The sequence below is a fragment of the Centruroides sculpturatus genome, unplaced genomic scaffold (genome assembly GCF_000671375.1).
Source record: "Centruroides sculpturatus isolate CEXI.00-Female unplaced genomic scaffold, Cexi_2.0 scaffold929, whole genome shotgun sequence".
Lineage (NCBI taxonomy): Eukaryota > Metazoa > Arthropoda > Arachnida > Scorpiones > Buthidae > Centruroides > Centruroides sculpturatus.
The window spans coordinates 237,766-257,610 of NW_019385117.1; the positions used below are offsets into that span (position 1 = coordinate 237,766).

Below are 19,845 nucleotides of genomic sequence, written 5' to 3' on the forward strand. Positions count from 1 at the left end.
CTGTGCCTCAACATAAAAGAAGTATCAGAAATTTATAAAATTTTCGAGTTTTCAACTTGGAATAAGATGAATAATATAAGAAAGACAAAAATTATCATCAGATTTGAGCATTTTATTGGTGAAATAACCATCACACAACCAGACTAGACAGCTGCATCCGAGCTCACTAACCACCTGAAGTTAGGGGACTCTCGAAAATATAATTTTTCTAAGAGGCAGTTCACTTTTTTGCCTCGGGGTTTGTCAGCCTTAGTTCCGTCGTTAGTTTTTTTTTTTTCTATGGAAGCAATAGATGAGAACAACGATCTAAACAATAAACCGAATCCCATAGAGAAGTGGGGATGAGGGTAAGCTATTTTTACTATCTTAACGAGATCTTTTAAAGGTGTCTATTAGTTTCTTTTCTAATATTAATAGATTCGAGAAGTCTCTCTTAGTTTAAGTCTACAAATCACATTGGCTCAAAGGAAAAAATCTAAGAAAATCTGAAATGAAAGATGTGTTTAATCCAGATGGGGACCGAACCCGCATTTAAAACATGGACTATAGACTTACAGGCTTATATTTGGGGGAATTCTTTTGTTTCATGCATCTTAAAGACCTTTTATTCATAAGATCTGCTTAAGTGCTTCAATTACAAGATGTAATTTATAATAAAATCAGTATTCCTTCGTGAATATACACTTATCTACGTTAACAATAGGCCTATATTAAATCTGTAAAGAAATTAAATTTTAGAAAAATGTAATATGAATTACGTTATAGATTATCTTAATAATAATTAATTTTTGTTATTAAAATAATGGTGAATGAATTATATTTTTATATCATTAACCTATTTTACTTAAGATCATTTACATTTTAAATTTGAAAGGAAAGTTTTAAATTGGCTTTAAAAGTCAACTTTTCTTATATTTTGACATTTATTGCTATGAATTTTGTCATTTATTTTTCCTGCGAATAGCACTGTTTAAGAAATGACCTACTGTGAGTGATTTGAGAGGCCAGACATTCCCCGACAGCATAGGTAAACACATCATCTCCCCCCTACTAATGGACTTATTTTCAATGCGACAAAATGCTAGCATTGTCCCTGTACAAAAAGTCAGTACAAGGGTCTAGTTAGATCGTGGTGTCTCCTTATTGACTCTTGTCTACCTCAGGAATGACATCTGAAAAGCCGAGCTGAGTGCACCGGCCACTTGACTCTCCCTCCTTAAACTTGTCAACCTCAGGTGGAGCGTGGTGACGTCACATCGCCACGAGCGCCAACTAGCGAGAGGTTGGAAAGGCGGAGATGTAACTACCCCGTTGGACTGCGACTGGTTACCTGCACACAGGTGGTGCAGGTGTCGCTCCGCCTCCGCTCGGCATACGAAACGACAGTTGGGTGAAATCGTGGCAAAGTTGCAGAGATTTGCACCCTCTGGGCTTCGGATATGGATTACTTTCGCGTCGATATGACTTTTCGAAATGCGTTTCGTCAAAGAAATATCGTAGATGAGTCGATATGATTTTTCGTAAAGAAGTCCCGATATCTGCCGACCGAGGGCGGTAGTGTAGCATACGTTTAATCGACCCTCAGTCGAGAGGAAGTGGGCAGCTACGTTATCGACGCCAAACCATGTAGACGCACAGTGTTTGGCCTCCGTCCTTTCGGCCACGTGTTCTTGCACGAGGTCTTCTCGTTTGAACTCTGACCTCACCGAGTGTAGTCGATGGACCCACCCCGGTAACTTAAAGGAACCAGCCTCGTGTTGGTCGAACGTGTCGCGAGGTGTCCAGGTGGGAGGGGCCACTGTGATAGACAGGTGTAGCCTTCCATGTCCCGAGCCAGCATGCGTGGCGTCGTGCCCCTTCCCTATCCCCCACCTCCTCCCGGTTTAGCCCGGGGGGTGACAAACGCCACTAGTGTCTCACGTCCCATTCTGTGTACCTTGCTAGGAGATGGAGGCGACGCAACCACCAGCACCAGTGCACCGCCAGCGACCAGCACGGACCCAGGACCAGGGTGTGGGGTATGTGCACGTGCGGTCACCAGCGTCTCAGCTGACGGCCGCCTCATGAACTCGGGAGACCAATCAGACATCAGGTTGGGACAGCGTGGAACCCAGACCACGACGTTTCTCATGGATGTGGTGAGTTCTTTCCTTTTCTTCTCTATCAGGCTCGGCATTTATATTATATTTTTACATTTTACTATATTATTACGTATCTAACGACACTACTAAACGTTCGCCACCCACGACGTATCAACGCATCACCTCTTAACTTTACCTACCTACGACAGTTAAGAATATTTTTAAAAAGCACAGTTAAGTATCCTCCCTCCACCCTTGATTTAATTTCAATCTGGTTTGACAAAAAATTCTAAAATCTTTATTATTCCTCCAACAATTTCATTGTAAATAATCCAGATATCATTTTCTAATTATTCAAATTTCATAGGTGAATATCAATATCACTTTACATACATAAAATTTGACATTTGTGACATTTTGATGAGATGAAAGTGATAAATAATTATGTTGTTAATGATCTCTTGCTCAACTCACCTTTTCATGCGACAGCTGTAGGCCTATATGTAAATTAACTAGGCCATATTCAGTTCACTTCTAAACGTTTAGAAAATTCAAAGAAGATTTCAATCCTATTCCTTCGATTGCCTGTTCTACAACCGATTAGGGATTGTTTCCATCGATAAACACACAGATAAAGAAACATATGGTGGATTATCGAAGTAAAAAAACTACTAAAGTATAGATATTTTGCGTTTTTCTACTTAATTACACTTGAATAATTGCATTTGTTACGCCTACAGAGTTAACAATAAGATTCATTTACAGGTAAAGAATCTAAAAATAAAGTTCAGAAAGGGGTTTTTTCTTTGTTTCTTACAAAAGAAAAGACCCCATACATTATATTTATTTACCATTTTGGGTTATTTTAACTGATTAGTGCCCATTGTGATAATTAAATGAAGCGTACATTTTAAACGGGGGATATACTCGAAGATGATCTTATCGCTGCGCTGATAGTCTACTTACTGTAGAATTGTTACTATCATTTGTATGAAAACTTAAACCGTGCAAAGTAAAATTTGTGAAAAATTGATTAAGAAAAAACAAAATTATGAAAGAAAAATTCGATTATATAGATTGTCATCATCGTCAATGCTTTATCACTTAAGCTTCCAACCCCCAATAGAATCACTGCATAGTGAAACAGGAGAGAAAAATCCTACTAATCGATAAAATACTAATCGTTGATTCTAGGTGTGGTTCCAACATAAGATTTGCATAACCTAAATAACTGATCCTCTATTCAAAATCAACAACTTTTTCCTCTTTTTTCTATAATTAAACTAGTGTTTTATTTGAGGAATTTCTTCATTGTTTACATCGGAATTTTTCGGATATTTTTAATTAAAGTTGAATTTCGTTTGCAAATTTCACCTTATTACATACTTCTTTTACAGTAATTTACAAAAAAAAAACAGTTATAGAATTAAAATTAAACATTTTTCTTTTTATAGTTAAGTAATTTTAGATGTAACTGGAGTAGTTAACAGATATGAAAACCTTTAAACCTCGGGGTATATAAAGATAAATTAATATTTTTAAAGAAAGTAAAAATAGTCATCTTAAACATTGCTAATGTTTAAGATCGCTACTTTCAAATAATCTCTTGGGACAAATATTCTGCAAGGGCAGGAGGGTGTACAATAATGGGTTTACAGAGCAAGCCTATTATGAATCCAATCGGATTGTGATTAAGCGGGCGTTTACATACAACAGTTTAAATAAGTTTTTTTTTTTTACGTATAAATACTTAAGAAATTTTTTGGAAAATTTTTTGGATGAAACAAAANTAAATTCATTCCTTCTTTATCTTAAACAGAGTAATTCTTCATAGAATTATTCCTAATTCATCTTACAAGTTAGATAAAAACATTCTCCTTAATTTATCCTACATATAATTAATTTCTAGCATATTTTAAATACATTTTATCCATATTTTAATTTGATATTTAGTAATTAATTTGATTAAAATTAATGTAAATTTTCTTATCAGAATAGATTTTTATCAAAGAACATCTCATCTACGATCTGTCGCATTTGTTGCTGTTCATTGTAATTTCCTATCTGGTCCGACAAAAAGTCTAGTTACATGTTTATATCAATGAGAATTGAACTAAGTGGAAAATAATTCATCGAGACAAATACAGGATTACAGAGTCCCAGATATTTACTCCTATAGGAGATACCTTTTTCTTTTTCTTTTTTTTTTTTTTTCTTGGCGAATTTAACATGCACCGTATATAAACACAGGATTAGTAAGATTACTCTTGCCATTAAAACAAGATTACAGCTTCACCCTTTTGTACAAGAAAGTAATCAGTTGTACGACACTTCATTTGCATATAAGGAAGGAACAATGACAAATGGAAGTTTAAAAAATGACACGCGGAGGTGAATAGTTCACTACTTTTTAGGGATTATACGAAAACAAAGATTTCTTAAAGGATTTCTACACTTTTGACTTTCTAGATCATACGATTCCCCCTAACACATTGTAATCTTGTCATACCTATCAGTTTAATAACCCTTTCACTATGCAAATTGAGTTGTCACGTAATCGACCTTACAGACGAATTGACTGATGACAAAATGGATTGATCACAGAAAATGATCAAATATTTTATTTTTAAATTTTATATACATAAGTATAGATATATTTTCTATAAGTTCCTATATTTTAACACTATAATGTCTTTCTTTTTTTTTGTGTACTTAAGCTTATTTCTGTACTGTACATAAAACAGGATGATGTAGAAGTATACTTTCTGTATATAAACTTAACATTCGTCTATAAACATGCATAACATTCTCGGTTAATGTATTCACTTTCCACTTTATAGCTTAAATTGTTTCATATTCAGTACCTTAAAGCCCATTTGTCAAATATTCTAACCCATTTAACAGGCAACCAACAAAATTTTCTCGAAATAAGTCAAAGTCGTTGCGACATCCATAAGAACTGACGTGTCTTTTCTATATGGAAGTAAAAACAACAAAAACAAAAATTTTCTAATGGAAAATCGCCAAGTGGACCCATCTGTTTTTAATATTGGCTTAAGAATCTAATATTGAGCATTACCATGGCAATTCAAAAAGTAAGGTTTCGGATAAACATTTGCTGTTAAGAGTTGCAGTCGTGTAACAGATGTGCAATTGTAATTCTATATGCTGCATCTCATACGAAATATATATATATATATTTTTTTTTTTTTAAATGTTGAANTGAGAAAGGAATTAGTGGTTGCTGGAAATTACCACGGCTAATGACTTGGTCTCTAGGTAATTGGGTCGCACTGTCTTTCTCTCTTTTTGGTCAAAGAATTGCCTAGATCTGTTTTGGACAACTTAGTGACAGTTTGAAGTCACTTGTATTCCCTTAGTAACTCTTACAACTCCCATTCCGATCCGATCCTTTGTTTTCGTTATCGATTTGGAGCTAGAAAGTTTATAATTAAATTTAAATACTTTGAGATAATTATAGTAATTTATAATGTTTATATTAAAATATATTCTTATAATTTCATTTGCGTTGAAAATTATATTCATTTTACTTAAACATTTTTGCAATAGATCATAACTAGAGATTACCAAGATGTGAGATATTTAGATGCTGATATAATTATAAATTTGTAAGTATAGATATAAACTTTTATGATATTTTCAATGACATAAATTTAGATATGGATTTAAAATATCTGTCAAAATATTTAAATCACAGATTAAATTTTAATTCGTCTACTTACCAGACTATTTTAAGTATAGAAAATTATAATAGATTGCATATAATTCGTTTATAATTTAACCAAGGCCTATCATTATATATAGGCCTGGGGTATAATTTCTAAATTTTTATTCATTCCTATCATGAGTTTTGCATATTATATTAATTACAAAATTTTCTTTGTTATATTATCTTCAATTTTCTTGAATGTTTCCAAGTAATTTTTTAAAAATTCTCTTCCACTTTCTAAGCATGTATAAGACTTTGTTTAGAATATTTTTTTTTCAAATTGTACGTTGTAAATATATAATAAAAATTCTAGATTTTAATCGTTGCAAAGAAGAAAAATTATTACTTTATCGCATTGAAAAATAGAAATTACTTTACCGAAACTTTAGGTAGTTGCATATGTCTATCTTATGGAAACTTAGTTCTATTGTTTGAAGACGGGAGACTAATAGTTTGAATGATTAAAACTGATATTTTTATTATATGTTTTCTAGTTTTTAATGTTATACAGAATTACTTTGAGATCAGATTACTGAGCAAAGTTCATCTCAGGAATCCAGATCTTTTTTCTTAACTGCCATCGGGTCAATGTGGAGAGTGAGAACGTGACATTTCTCTTCTATGTGGAAGACATGACGTCAGAGCTGTCCTATCTACTAAAGTACGAGTATGAAGCAATTTTATACGTTATTGCTAGGTCGGACATCATAAGTAATAAAAAAAAACTGTACAAATTTATATCAGAACTTTCGATCAAATCCAATCAAAACATTGATGATTGATAAACATAAATATGAAGTTTGTAATGAATAAGCTTTTTTAAATGACAAATAAATCTACCTTGATTAAATATTAGTATTTATCAACGTTTTTTAAATGTTTAGAAATAAAATTATAAGTCTTTCATATATATATATAAGCCTATATTCTTCCATAAGTTATTGTTTTATTTAATAGGAGATAGAGTTAAGTTCATTTCGAATGATGAATATTTGCTGTTTTATAGATAAAAATGTTTTTAAATCCTTAAATATTATCTTTGGATGATAATTGATATTAAAATATATATATATTATAATTATCTTTTAACCAAAATTTTAAATTAAATTTACATGTTTTCTCTACAACAAAATTAATTATTTCGGTTAATAGTTATAGCGCTGTAAGCTAAGAAAATTGCATATATTATTACTATTTTAGTTCTTTTAAACTAGTTATTATATAAATTTGAATTTACCATAGTTTATTAGAGTAATCAGTGTTTCTTCTTTGTAACTAATCACAACCAAGACTTGAAAATCCAGTCAACTAGAATCGAACTGACCTTCACCAAACTAGACTCAGATCATTCAGATCTAATTAAATACCTGCATATACTATTCCACCCTATAACTAAGTGTGAAATAATTATAATTAACAAAGTTTTAATTACTATTCTTTGAAAATAATTGTGAATTTTATAACTTTATTTCTAGATGAATTAAGAATTCATTGGTTATATATTAAGAATTGCTAGTTTATATATGTATATATTAACTTGTAATTGTGTTAGCTGATTAGATAAGATGAAAAGAAATGAATCTTTTTAATAATTGTAAGTTTTAAGCTTGCATACTTTTCTCGAGTCGACTAATTCGGAGGCTTTGATAAGGTAGAAATTACGACGACTGTCAGAGAAAACATGACAGTCCAACCCCGAAACGTCTCACACGTTATAATCCCGTCTGTTGTATATCTTCTTAAATTGTTGAGATATTTGCTTCTGGCAGTGCTTGAGGTAGTTTTTAACTTACTCCAAAACAAAGACGTTCTCTGTGACAATTGTGAGTCTCTTGTTCACTTTGCTTATGATAGTCCTAGTTCGATTTACAAAACAGGAACCTAAGTAGAAACGTTGACGTTAATTACTAGCAATGGACGATCGTGATCATGAGAGAAGAGGCCTAGAAAGAACCTTTCCTGTAAGCCATTTATGAAGGCATTTGTACTTGAAAAAAAATTTAATTAATCTGATATTTTTGTTTTAATCTAAAATTATGCATTATTCTCTTCAATTCTTTAAAGATTCCAGTTAGAAAAATGTACAAGTTTTTAAAGTATACAACTCTACGTTTTGGCCTGTACAATATAAAAAAGCTATTTAGATTTTAAAAATTCGAAAAATAAAATTTAAAAAAAAANAAGAAACCTCTCTCTCTAGCTGCAAGTCGAGAAAGAAAATGAATTTGGCTTCTTGTTCGTTGCTTAATGTTAGAATATGTGGTTAACTATAGAAAGAAATTGGGGAAAAGACGAAAGCCTTATTCTGTAGGGTTGCAGCACATCAGTCACGAGTTGTCGACTTGTTGACGTGTCCCAGATAGAAAAGAAATGGGAAGTGCAGTGTTTGTGGCGGTCAAGTTCCTCTTGTATTTATTGGCGGTTGTATAGAAGTCTTTCAACTGCTTTTTAATCTTAGCAACGGATGTAGTATGTCAATGTTAGCTGTGTGTATGAAAGGATTTTCCTCGATTCAAGAAGAGTTTAAAGGTTTTATCTGGACTGCAGAAGTGTTTTCCTTTATACTCTATCATCAAAATTTTATTCCACTATTTTAAGTATATATATATATTTTTCTCCTCTTAGATAAACTTATGTTTGATGGATAAAATTGATTTATTATTCAGTAAAATAATTATTTAACTCCTTTTTTAGAAGAGTTTATGTTATCATTTAGTGACAAAAAGCCAGATAATATAATATTTATTTTTTTAATATTATAAACTTCTTGAAGATAAATATTTTGTTTGTGGAAAGTTTTAATGTAATTTCCTAACCGAATTTTTGCTTTTGTTAAAAAAATATTTGGAAATATTAAATTGGATACACAAAGATATTTATATAAATCAAATTTTCAATTTTATTTGTTTAATGTGATATGTTAAGTTTTCAACGTTTCCTTTATATTTACCAATTTTTCCTTAAACTTAATTTAAATTATTAATACGAATGAAAATTTATTTATTTAAATTTTATCCAAACGAAATTTATAATTAGATTGACGAGTAAAAAAACGAAAGAAAGAGAAAATTTTTCTTAATCAAATTTACTTCAAAATTTCATTTTGTTAATTAGAATAAATGTAATTGTATATGTGGAATTTTTCTTAGAAATGGTTTTAAATTAATAAAAAGACGGATTTATTATAGGAAAGAATAGCATTTGGCTTAGAATTTGGAAGAGAATTTTGATTTTATTCTCTAATGTCTCTATAATAAAACACGTTTTTTATTTTTTATTTTTAAATGTATTTTTAATTACTAAGTTATATTGTTTCCATTATTTTGTATCACTTCATTGGGACATGACTTATACTTAATTACAATAGACCATATCCACTCGCTTTTGCATTAATTTAATCATTTAATCAATTAATTAACAATAGAAAATTTTAAGGTTTTATTACAATTATCTTAAGGATTTTTTTTAAAGAAAGAAATCCTTATGCATTTATGAACTGTTTTAGTTATCAGTTGAAGAATTTCGAGTATTATATGCAGGAATCTTGAACATGTTGAAGTGAATTGGTATGACTTGATGTGAAGGTAAGTCTCAACAGTTTAAAAATCTTAAACTGTTCAGACTTATCTTCATCTTTTCTTTTCTTTAAGTGGTTCTTGAACTTCTAGATATAATTCTTTTCTTGTCAACAAAATCGGATTTCTTCGGAGGATTAAAAGAAAAAGAAAGAATCTTAACTATTAAATGACTAGATAATTCATTTCGGAAGGATCTTGAACGTGTTCAGTTATTCACGTGGCTAAAATGTACGACTTTGTAAACTACTAAAACATGTTTTAAATAGTTTCTGATAATCTGTACTTATTATTCTTTTGTCATTAATAAAATTAGATTTATTTTTAAAAAAATTAAAAACTGAATAGATATAGGCCTACTTTTTAGAAGGATTTAAAGAAAAAAAAGAACAACAACTTCAGCTCTTAATGACTAGATAATTCTTTTCAGAAGCAACATAAACGTGTTCAGCTTAATCGCGTGATTAAAATATAAGATATAAACTGTTGAAACTTGTTTTAATAGTTTCTGGTAATTTGTACTTATTATTCTTTCATGAATAAAATCGGATTTCTAGAAAAAAAAATTAAAAATTTTGTGCAGATACATTTTTTTAAAAGGATTAAAAGAGAAAAGAAGAAGAAGAAGAAGAAGAAGAAGAACTTTAGCTGTTAATGACTAGGAGATTCTTTTCGGAGGAGTGTTCTTTTCATAGTCTACGAAAACTTTTGTGACGAGAGCGTTATTAGGCTTAACCTCCGATACAACTTTTGACCTTTTGGGTCGTGGGAGGAAAGAGCCATGTAAGCCTAATGTGTTCCCTACTGATCACTGGCCGATACAGGGGGAGTGATTGCGGCAGAGAAACAGTCATCAGCAGCTCTCGCTCCCCATCCACTTGGCTCGCTACCTCTAGAGCTGGCTTGGTAATGACTCATTAGTCAAACCAGGCTTAAGGGCTTAACGTCAGGTCCCAGAACCCCATTAGGCTAGACGAAAAACGATAACAATTACGTCGAGGTTACACCGTGATATCTTCGAGAGTAAAGTCCCCGAGTAACGGCTTGGCATCTTCTATTCGGTAGTTCTGTACTTGGTCTAAAGCTAAGTTAGTTAGTTTGTGTTAAGCATTACTACATCTCAACTTATTAAAACTTTCATTATTCACTAGAATATCTTTAAAATTTAATTAATAAATGCTTTTATATAGGTTCATCTATGAAGAACTCTTCACAGAAAAGCATTGATGTATGGAAAGTTGATGTAGCGATATGATTTTTTTATTGTTGAAATAATAATTAAAAATATTTTTTTAACTTCTTAATTTTATATAATGCAACTTGGCAATATGGAAAAATGTAAATTTATCGTTTAAAATGTAAAATATAATCCGATTTCTATATCAAATAGCCACTTCTAAGTTAATTGAAGACAAGAGAAAAGCTCGCTTTCTACAAGAAGTAAATAGCGACAGTTATCTGTCAAACAGTGCTGATGCAAAGCGCATTAACTCAGCATTAGCACAGAAACACAAGGCAATCAAGTAACTCAGCACCTTATACATCCCATCCTATTATATTCTTTATAGTCATACTTTCGTCAAATTTCAGCTAATTCTACGCACTTATGTGAATAAATTACATCGTTACGTTAGGATAAAAGGGGCGAAAGACAATTTAAGTCAGATATATCAATGGCGACAATATCTTGATTTTTTTCCGAGAAATCTAGAAGCATCACTTAAGAATCGACTATATTTTGGTAATATAATTCACGTAAAACTATTTACATATTTATGAATAATTATAATCGTTACTTGATTACTAAGAGTTATATTGAAGCATTACAAATGATAATATTTTTTATTTTCTTTACAGTAAATTATGGATTAGCACTCGAGAAATGTGTACTAATTTCAAATATTCTTATTAAATTGTATATAGGTTAAATCATATTTTGTTAAAATTATATATAAACTAATGAATAGATAATACCCAAAGTTATTTATAAAATTAATAAATATTAATTCATAATCAACTGCTCGCCAATTGTCCATTGATGATTTTTTTAAGATAGTTTATAATTCAGAAGTTCTAGGATATATGATAAAAAAAACTATTCTTTAGTAATTAAAAAAACTATAGGATTTGTTGAAGAGTAACGAATGGTTCTTGTTAATTTTTAGCCAATAGTTTCTTCCTATTTAATCTATGGTTGTCTTTCGTTGTCGAGAGCTACCATCATCCAGAAGATCCATCTATTGCAAAACGTGCCAAGCACGGTAGTAGATGGCTCGGAGGGCGTTTTGGCAATTATCTAGAGTTGTAGTGTTTTGCCTTAAGGTTTAATAAAACGAACCTATCATTTACGGGTGAAGTATTGTACATAAAATTACGAAGTAGACTTAAGTGTTAGCATAGGTTATAGGCAGAGTTTGACAAAGTAGAATTTAATCACATAAACTAACACTTACAAAGGTGACATTAGTGACTGCCAAAATGACATTTACAGTATAATCCACTCAACAGAATGCGATTTAATTAAAGAAAAACTCATTTAAACCCAGTCTTAACGCGTGTTATTACATAGTCAGTCTCTCAAATAGTCCAAAATATAATTAGTTTAATTTAAAATACAGGCCTTGACTTTTTAAATGCATATGTGTTCAACTGAAGAAAAAATCCAGCAACGAGTTGCGTGACTTTCTTGGCAAAAAGTTAAAATTGTATGGCGCCATCTGTTACGAGATTTTATTAAAAAAACTTTTTATATTATTAATTATTATAAAATGGCAGAAAGATTTCGAAGATAGAGATGTTTTATATAAAAAAAAAAAAACTGCAAATGCTAATATCGAATAAAATGTTCATTAAGTCTGACCCCACTCGAGATTCGACATGTGACTCCCTCTATCTCCCTACCCCCTCGACCTTTAACCACTAAAATTTAATAGCATGGTATGGGGTTTGTGTATTATGAGCACAAACCCCATACCAAATTTCAGAATTTTCGACAAAAGGCACATGAGTTATTGAACTTCAAAGTGAGCGAACAAAATCTTTCCCCCTCCCTCCACACACACAATGCCAAGCTACAATTTCTAATCATATTTTTTATTCATTTAATTTAAAATATATGTTCTCCACCCCAAATTAATAGTGTCTTGTCTCTGTACCTCATACTTTTCCTGTTAGCAATAGAATCGTGCTGGTCATCTAACTTATTTTGGGGGAAATTTTGAATTGAAATAATATGACATTCATGATCTTCACATGACTAGAAAAAGGGGTTCACGGATCAAAAGAAAGATTAAGAAATCATCCTACCTTAGGTAGATGGATTAGCGCATTTTTTTTGAGCCATCGANTGTAGGCCTACAACTATAAGCAATTGGAAGGAAAAATTTATATATTTAAATAGATTTTCTAAATGAAATCATTATATTTTCTTATTCAAGAACTATATTTTATTAGTTTTTAGAAACAATTTCATTTATAAATCCATTAAAACTTAGTTGAATTATGAAAATATCTTAACTCTTTTCATATGTAGGCCTGTATGAGACAATGTAAATGTTTGAAAACATTATTAAAATTTCTTTTTATTTTAATAAACTTTTATTTTTTATTCTTTCGTTGAAATTATTCTATAGATTTAATTATATAAATCATTATAATTAATTGGAGTTTTATTTTTTTTATTAAATTATTCTAAACTTTTATGTTAGAAAATGTAACATTTTAATCTCGATTGTAACCACGCTAATGACGAATTCAGTAATGAAAACAATTCAAAACAATTGTGTTTTATAAAAAAAATAACATTTAAAAAACGTTTATGAATAGATTTGTATTAATTCCATTATAATAAAAACGTGTTCAGCTTAATCGCGTGATTAAAATATATTACATAAACTGTTGAAACTTGTTTTAATAGTTTCTGGTAATTTGTACTTATTATTCTTTCATGAATAAAATCGGATTTCTAGAAAAAAAAATTAAAAATTTTGTGCAGATACATTTTTTTAAAAGGATTAAAAGAGAAAAGAAGAAGAAGAAGAAGAAGAAGAAGAACTTTAGCTGTTAATGACTAGGAGATTCTTTTCGGAGGAGTGTTCTTTTCATAGTCTACGAAAACTTTTGTGACGAGAGCGTTATTAGGCTTAACCTCCGATACAACTTTTGACCTTTTGGGTCGTGGGAGGAAAGAGCCATGTAAGCCTAATGTGTTCCCTACTGATCACTGGCCGATACAGGGGGAGTGATTGCGGCAGAGAAACAGTCATCAGCAGCTCTCGCTCCCCATCCACTTGGCTCGCTACCTCTAGAGCTGGCTTGGTAATGACTCATTAGTCAAACCAGGCTTAAGGGCTTAACGTCAGGTCCCAGAACCCCATTAGGCTAGACGAAAAACGATAACAATTACGTCGAGGTTACACCGTGATATCTTCGAGAGTAAAGTCCCCGAGTAACGGCTTGGCATCTTCTATTCGGTAGTTCTGTACTTGGTCTAAAGCTAAGTTAGTTAGTTTGTGTTAAGCATTACTACATCTCAACTTATTAAAACTTTCATTATTCACTAGAATATCTTTAAAATTTAATTAATAAATGCTTTTATATAGGTTCATCTATGAAGAACTCTTCACAGAAAAGCATTGATGTATGGAAAGTTGATGTAGCGATATGATTTTTTTATTGTTGAAATAATAATTAAAAATATTTTTTTAACTTCTTAATTTTATATAATGCAACTTGGCAATATGGAAAAATGTAAATTTATCGTTTAAAATGTAAAATATAATCCGATTTCTATATCAAATAGCCACTTCTAAGTTAATTGAAGACAAGAGAAAAGCTCGCTTTCTACAAGAAGTAAATAGCGACAGTTATCTGTCAAACAGTGCTGATGCAAAGCGCATTAACTCAGCATTAGCACAGAAACACAAGGCAATCAAGTAACTCAGCACCTTATACATCCCATCCTATTATATTCTTTATAGTCATACTTTCGTCAAATTTCAGCTAATTCTACGCACTTATGTGAATAAATTACATCGTTACGTTAGGATAAAAGGGGCGAAAGACAATTTAAGTCAGATATATCAATGGCGACAATATCTTGATTTTTTTCCGAGAAATCTAGAAGCATCACTTAAGAATCGACTATATTTTGGTAATATAATTCACGTAAAACTATTTACATATTTATGAATAATTATAATCGTTACTTGATTACTAAGAGTTATATTGAAGCATTACAAATGATAATATGTTTTATTTTCTTTACAGTAAATTATGGATTAGTACTCGAGAAATGTGTACTAATTTCAAATATTCTTATTAAATTGTATATAGGTTAAATCATATTTTGTTAAAATTATATATAAACTAATGAATAGATAATACCCAAAGTTATTTATAAAATTAATAAATATTAATTCATAATCAACTGCTCGCCAATTGTCCATTGATGATTTTTTTAAGATAGTTTATAATTCAGAAGTTCTAGGATATATGATAAAAAAAACTATTCTTTAGTAATTAAAAAAACTATAGGATTTGTTGAAGAGTAACGAATGGTTCTTGTTAATTTTTAGCCAATAGTTTCTTCCTATTTAATCTATGGTTGTCTTTCGTTGTCGAGAGCTACCATCATCCAGAAGATCCATCTATTGCAAAACGTGCCAAGCACGGTAGTAGATGGCTCGGAGGGCGTTTTGGCAATTATCTAGAGTTGTAGTGTTTTGCCTTAAGGTTTAATAAAACGAACCTATCATTTACGGGTGAAGTATTGTACATAAAATTACGAAGTAGACTTAAGTGTTAGCATAGGTTATAGGCAGAGTTTGACAAAGTAGAATTTAATCACATAAACTAACACTTACAAAGGTGACATTAGTGACTGCCAAAATGACATTTACAGTATAATCCACTCAACAGAATGCGATTTAATTAAAGAAAAACTCATTTAAACCCAGTCTTAACGCGTGTTATTACATAGTCAGTCTCTCAAATAGTCCAAAATATAATTAGTTTAATTTAAAATATATTCAATATTTAAATTATTTTCCGAAATAAATATAATAATAATAAATATTTCAAGCAGTTAGAATTATAACATTTTTAAATTAAATATTTAAAAAAGAAATAGAATTATAGAATTGTCTTTTTTATGTTATATTATTAAATTCTTATGAGAAAATAACTGATTGAGAAGGTAAAAAATATTAAAAATTATATTAAACTTTAACATTTTTCGATATTTTCTATGTTAAACCTGATTTTTTTTTGAAGATTTTAGAAATCAAAACATAAAATTAATTAGAAAATAATATAAATAAATGTTAAGTATTATAAAGTGTAATATATAAATTCATATAAAAAATAATTTTAATATTTAAATCTGTCCAAAAATTCGTGAAATAACTCACTTTAACTAGTCGAAAATCTTCGCTTTATTTCATGCTTAAGAAGAGAAATTATATTGTTTCATTAAAATAATTTGTTCTTATTAATAAAAGGATGACTCTAATGAGAAACGTGATGATTATGTTTAAATATAAATCCTCTAAAGAATTAACAAATTATAGAGCTATATATGTTATGATCACTTTACACAATTACACAGACTGTTTCATTCATTTCTTAAATGTTTAATAGATAAAATTTAAATAAATTTATTTAATTTTACTTAAAATTTTGCATTAAATAACATGCAAATAAATTAGCGATAAGTTTATATTTATTTCCTGTAATTTGCTCCATTCTTTAAGAATTCAATTATAATTTAATTTGTAATTATATTCAAAATAAATGGTTAAAATATAAAACTTTAAAAATATTTTAATAAAAATTAATAAATAAATAGTTTTCTAGATAAAAATTTCCTTTCAAATCTATAATTCTTCATAGAAACAATTGCATGTAGACTTGTAGGCCTACAACTATAAGCAATTGGAAGGAAAAATTTATATATTTAAATAGATTTTCTAAATGAAATCATTATATTTTCTTATTCAAGAACTATATTTTATTAGTTTTTAGAAACAATTTCATTTATAAATCCATTAAAACTTAGTTGAATTATGAAATTATCTTAACTCTTTTCATATGTAGGCCTGTATGAGACAATGTAAATGTTTGAAAACATTATTAAAATTTCTTTTTATTTTAATAAACTTTTATTTTTTTATTCTTTCGTTGAAATTATTCTATAGATTTAATTATATAAATCATTATAATTAATTGGAGTTTTATTTTTTTTATTAAATTATTCTAAACTTTTATGTTAGAAAATGTAACATTTTAATCTCGATTGTAACCACGCTAATGACGAATTCAGTAATGAAAACAATTCAAAACAATTGTGTTTTATAAAAAAAATAACATTTAAAAAACGTTTATGAATAGATTTGTATTAATTCCATTATAATAAAAACAGTAAATAAAGTGAAATTATCCGCTACCGAAGTGATATAATGAAGTACTGTAATAGAAACAAAACTTTAAAATAAATTAAATAATAAAATTAAAATTTATAAAATTTAATTTAATTTTAAATCGATATTATCTTTAATTTATCGAATTTTCTTCCATTAGTTTATAATTAAATTGTCTGAATAGTTCTTTCTATTATTATCTTGTATTATATTACTCACCTTTATTGGAAGCAATATTCGTCTTTTTTTATTGAAAATTTATTAAAATTTTAAATTATATACAAATAAAAAGAAGAAAAAAAAAACAGTATTTAGATTAAATATACATTAAAATCTATTTCAAAAAATAGCAAAAATAATTTGCTAATAATTTTTTAATACAAAAAATGCCATCAGTAACATACAGAAAATTCTCTAAAATTTAATAAATTGTATTAATATAAGGCTTATAAAATTTAATTTAAAAATCTAAAATAAATTTTATATGAAACGTAATTAAATATATTTTACAGCAAATTAACTTATTTATGAAAAGCTATTCAATAATTAATTTTTTAATGTATTAAAGTAATTATGTCTAAACGATGATTGAGTAGATGAGTTATTATTATTAATAAATGTTTAATTTGAATAATAATTAACTATTTGGTGATTTATCTGTAAAGTTTATCATTACTTTTTTATGTATGCAACCTATACATAGCCTATATATTTTTTTTATATACGTAATCTTGCAAGGTATAGTAGCATATATATGCTACTATGCCTTGTAAGATACACATTTTAAACTAAATAAATGTATAAAAATTATGTGTTTCGTCTATAATTAATGAAATTCTACACAAAATTTGAGCTTTTAATTAAGATTTTTAATTAGTTTTCTCTTAATTAAATTACATATTGAGACGTTAAAAATCAAAATTCATACATTCCATTATATACTTTCCAACAATATAAATTTTAGAATGAATTTAAAATTAAATAAAAAACATGGTCAGAATTTATAAATATATTAATTAATAAGCATTTTTTTTTTCTTTTTTTCTGGCATAAATGTCTACTTTCTTCAGCACTTTAACATAGATACCTGCTCTATTTAAATGTTATAATAAGTTAAATAATAATAAATTTATAATAATNTTAAAAGGGAGTGTCCCAAATTACATCGTTTAAAAATCAAATTAAATGCATTCGGGATACGTTTCCCCCCCCCCTTTTAAATTATTATACTTATAAAATTAATTAGAAATATGTCGTTAATTGACTTTTATAAGTTGAGTTTTATCGACGGAATTACAAGTAAACGTTCTTCATTTCTTCCCTTCGTTTTCTACTTGTTTAAAAGTTAAAGTTTTCCTTTATTTTTTTACCATCTTAATGTTGTTTAAAGTATTGTTTAAACAGCAAAAAAAACAAAGGTATAACAACAACACCAGCTTAAACAACAGCTTTTTTTTTTATTTGTTTAATTAGTGTTCGAGCAGAGAAATTGTTGTAAAATTATTTTAATCCGGTGAAGATGGAAATTTTTAATGTTATAAACCTCTAACGCTTATTTAATGGGGAGATTATAACATTAAATAATTAACAACGATAAAATATGTAAGCCAGCATCGATCATTAATTACAATATAATCATTTAAGTAAGATATTACTCTGATTTAATATATTATAAACGAAAATAAATTCTATCGTAATTGCATGAAGACCACTTTTAGAAAAATCTTCAAATAAAGATAACTTCATATCTATTATGAAACATTCCATTATCTTCAAGAGAGAGAGAGAGAGAGAATTTTTAAATTTAAACCTGGAAATTAGTTACATAATCATCGTCTCGTATTTCATAGATTGACAAATTTTAATAAATGGTTCAGAAGAAATGTTATAAAAGAATAATGGAAAGTGAAATGAGGAGATTAAAGGAAAAGAATGGAGCATTATTGAAGAATGGTTGAAAAGAGTGACATAACCATTATTAAAGTAAGACGGATATTAAGTGTAAAACATTGTATGAATGCGATGAAAACAAGTCTATCAAGAAGCGATTGTATTCAGAACGTTAAAAAAAAATTGATTAAGTCTATAAGTCTTTATGCTACTGGTTTCCAAAGAGTAGTTACATATGTATATATTATAGTCGTCACATATTTCTATCATAATTTAGAGAATTAAATGACATTATATGATTAAAGAACAAAGAATACTTAAAAAAAACGACATCTTAATTAAGTTTTATAAATATATATTTATAAGAAATTAAAGCATTTAAAATTTATAAGATAATTTAAATCGCAAAATTAAGATTATTATTATTTTTTAGATAAATTATAAGAATTAAATATGGTTTTTATGTTTAAAATTAAATATTTTTAACTAGATTTTTTTAAATAATTTAAAGAACAAATTAAGGAAAAAATCTCATTGTTAACGAGAGATTGTAACGGCCCATTGTCCTGTGGGTTCTCCATGCCTGGGGGACTTCAGGAATATTTGTTACAGCCCTTGATCGGTAGCTCACGTAAACCCGCGAGCTTTATGTTATCCACTTTTGCACATTAAACATTATTCAATTTGTTAGATGGACATTATCCTAGAGAAGTCCGTTGCACATTATTGAGGCTGTTTGACAGCGTATGATGTGACTCGTTGCTTCGTGCATAAAGCAATTAATAAATAGAATTAAATTTTTATAATTAAAATATATGTAAAAGGAATTATTTTAATTATATTCGGAAGAAAATATATAATACACGTATTCAAGGTTAAAAATTACAAATTTTCATGTATAAACTATAATTCTTTGCAATTATAGATAATGAGATCTCAGTAATTTTGAAACAAAATTTGAATAATTTAAAGAAAAATAAATATATTACTAGCTTTAAAATGACTTAGAATCATCAGAAAAGTCGGGTGATGATGAGTAATAAATGGAACAATTTTTGTCTCTTCTAAAAAGAAAAATAAGTTTAATTTATTGTTTATAAAAATAATAACTTGAAATTCTAAAATATAAATAATTTTATTATTTATTTTAA

The 19,845-nt window shown here is 28.6% G+C and overlaps 1 protein-coding gene across 3 annotated transcripts in view; it reads left to right on the forward strand.

Moving 5' to 3' along the window:
- Positions 1-1,340: 1,340 nt before the first annotated feature.
- LOC111635010 overlaps positions 1,341-19,845 on the forward strand; it is a 57,370-nt gene continuing 38,865 nt past the window's right edge. Inside the window, exon 1 of one of the 3 annotated variants that reach the window (XR_002758322.1) lies at positions 1,341-2,138. Coding sequence is in view for 2 of the 3 variants with exons in the window: in XM_023379850.1 (XP_023235618.1) it covers positions 1,824-2,138 (315 nt within the window). In the remaining variant the exon portion in view is untranslated. The remainder of the gene's footprint in view (positions 2,139-19,845) is intronic. The other 2 variants (XM_023379850.1, XM_023379851.1) reach the window with 2 other exon arrangements.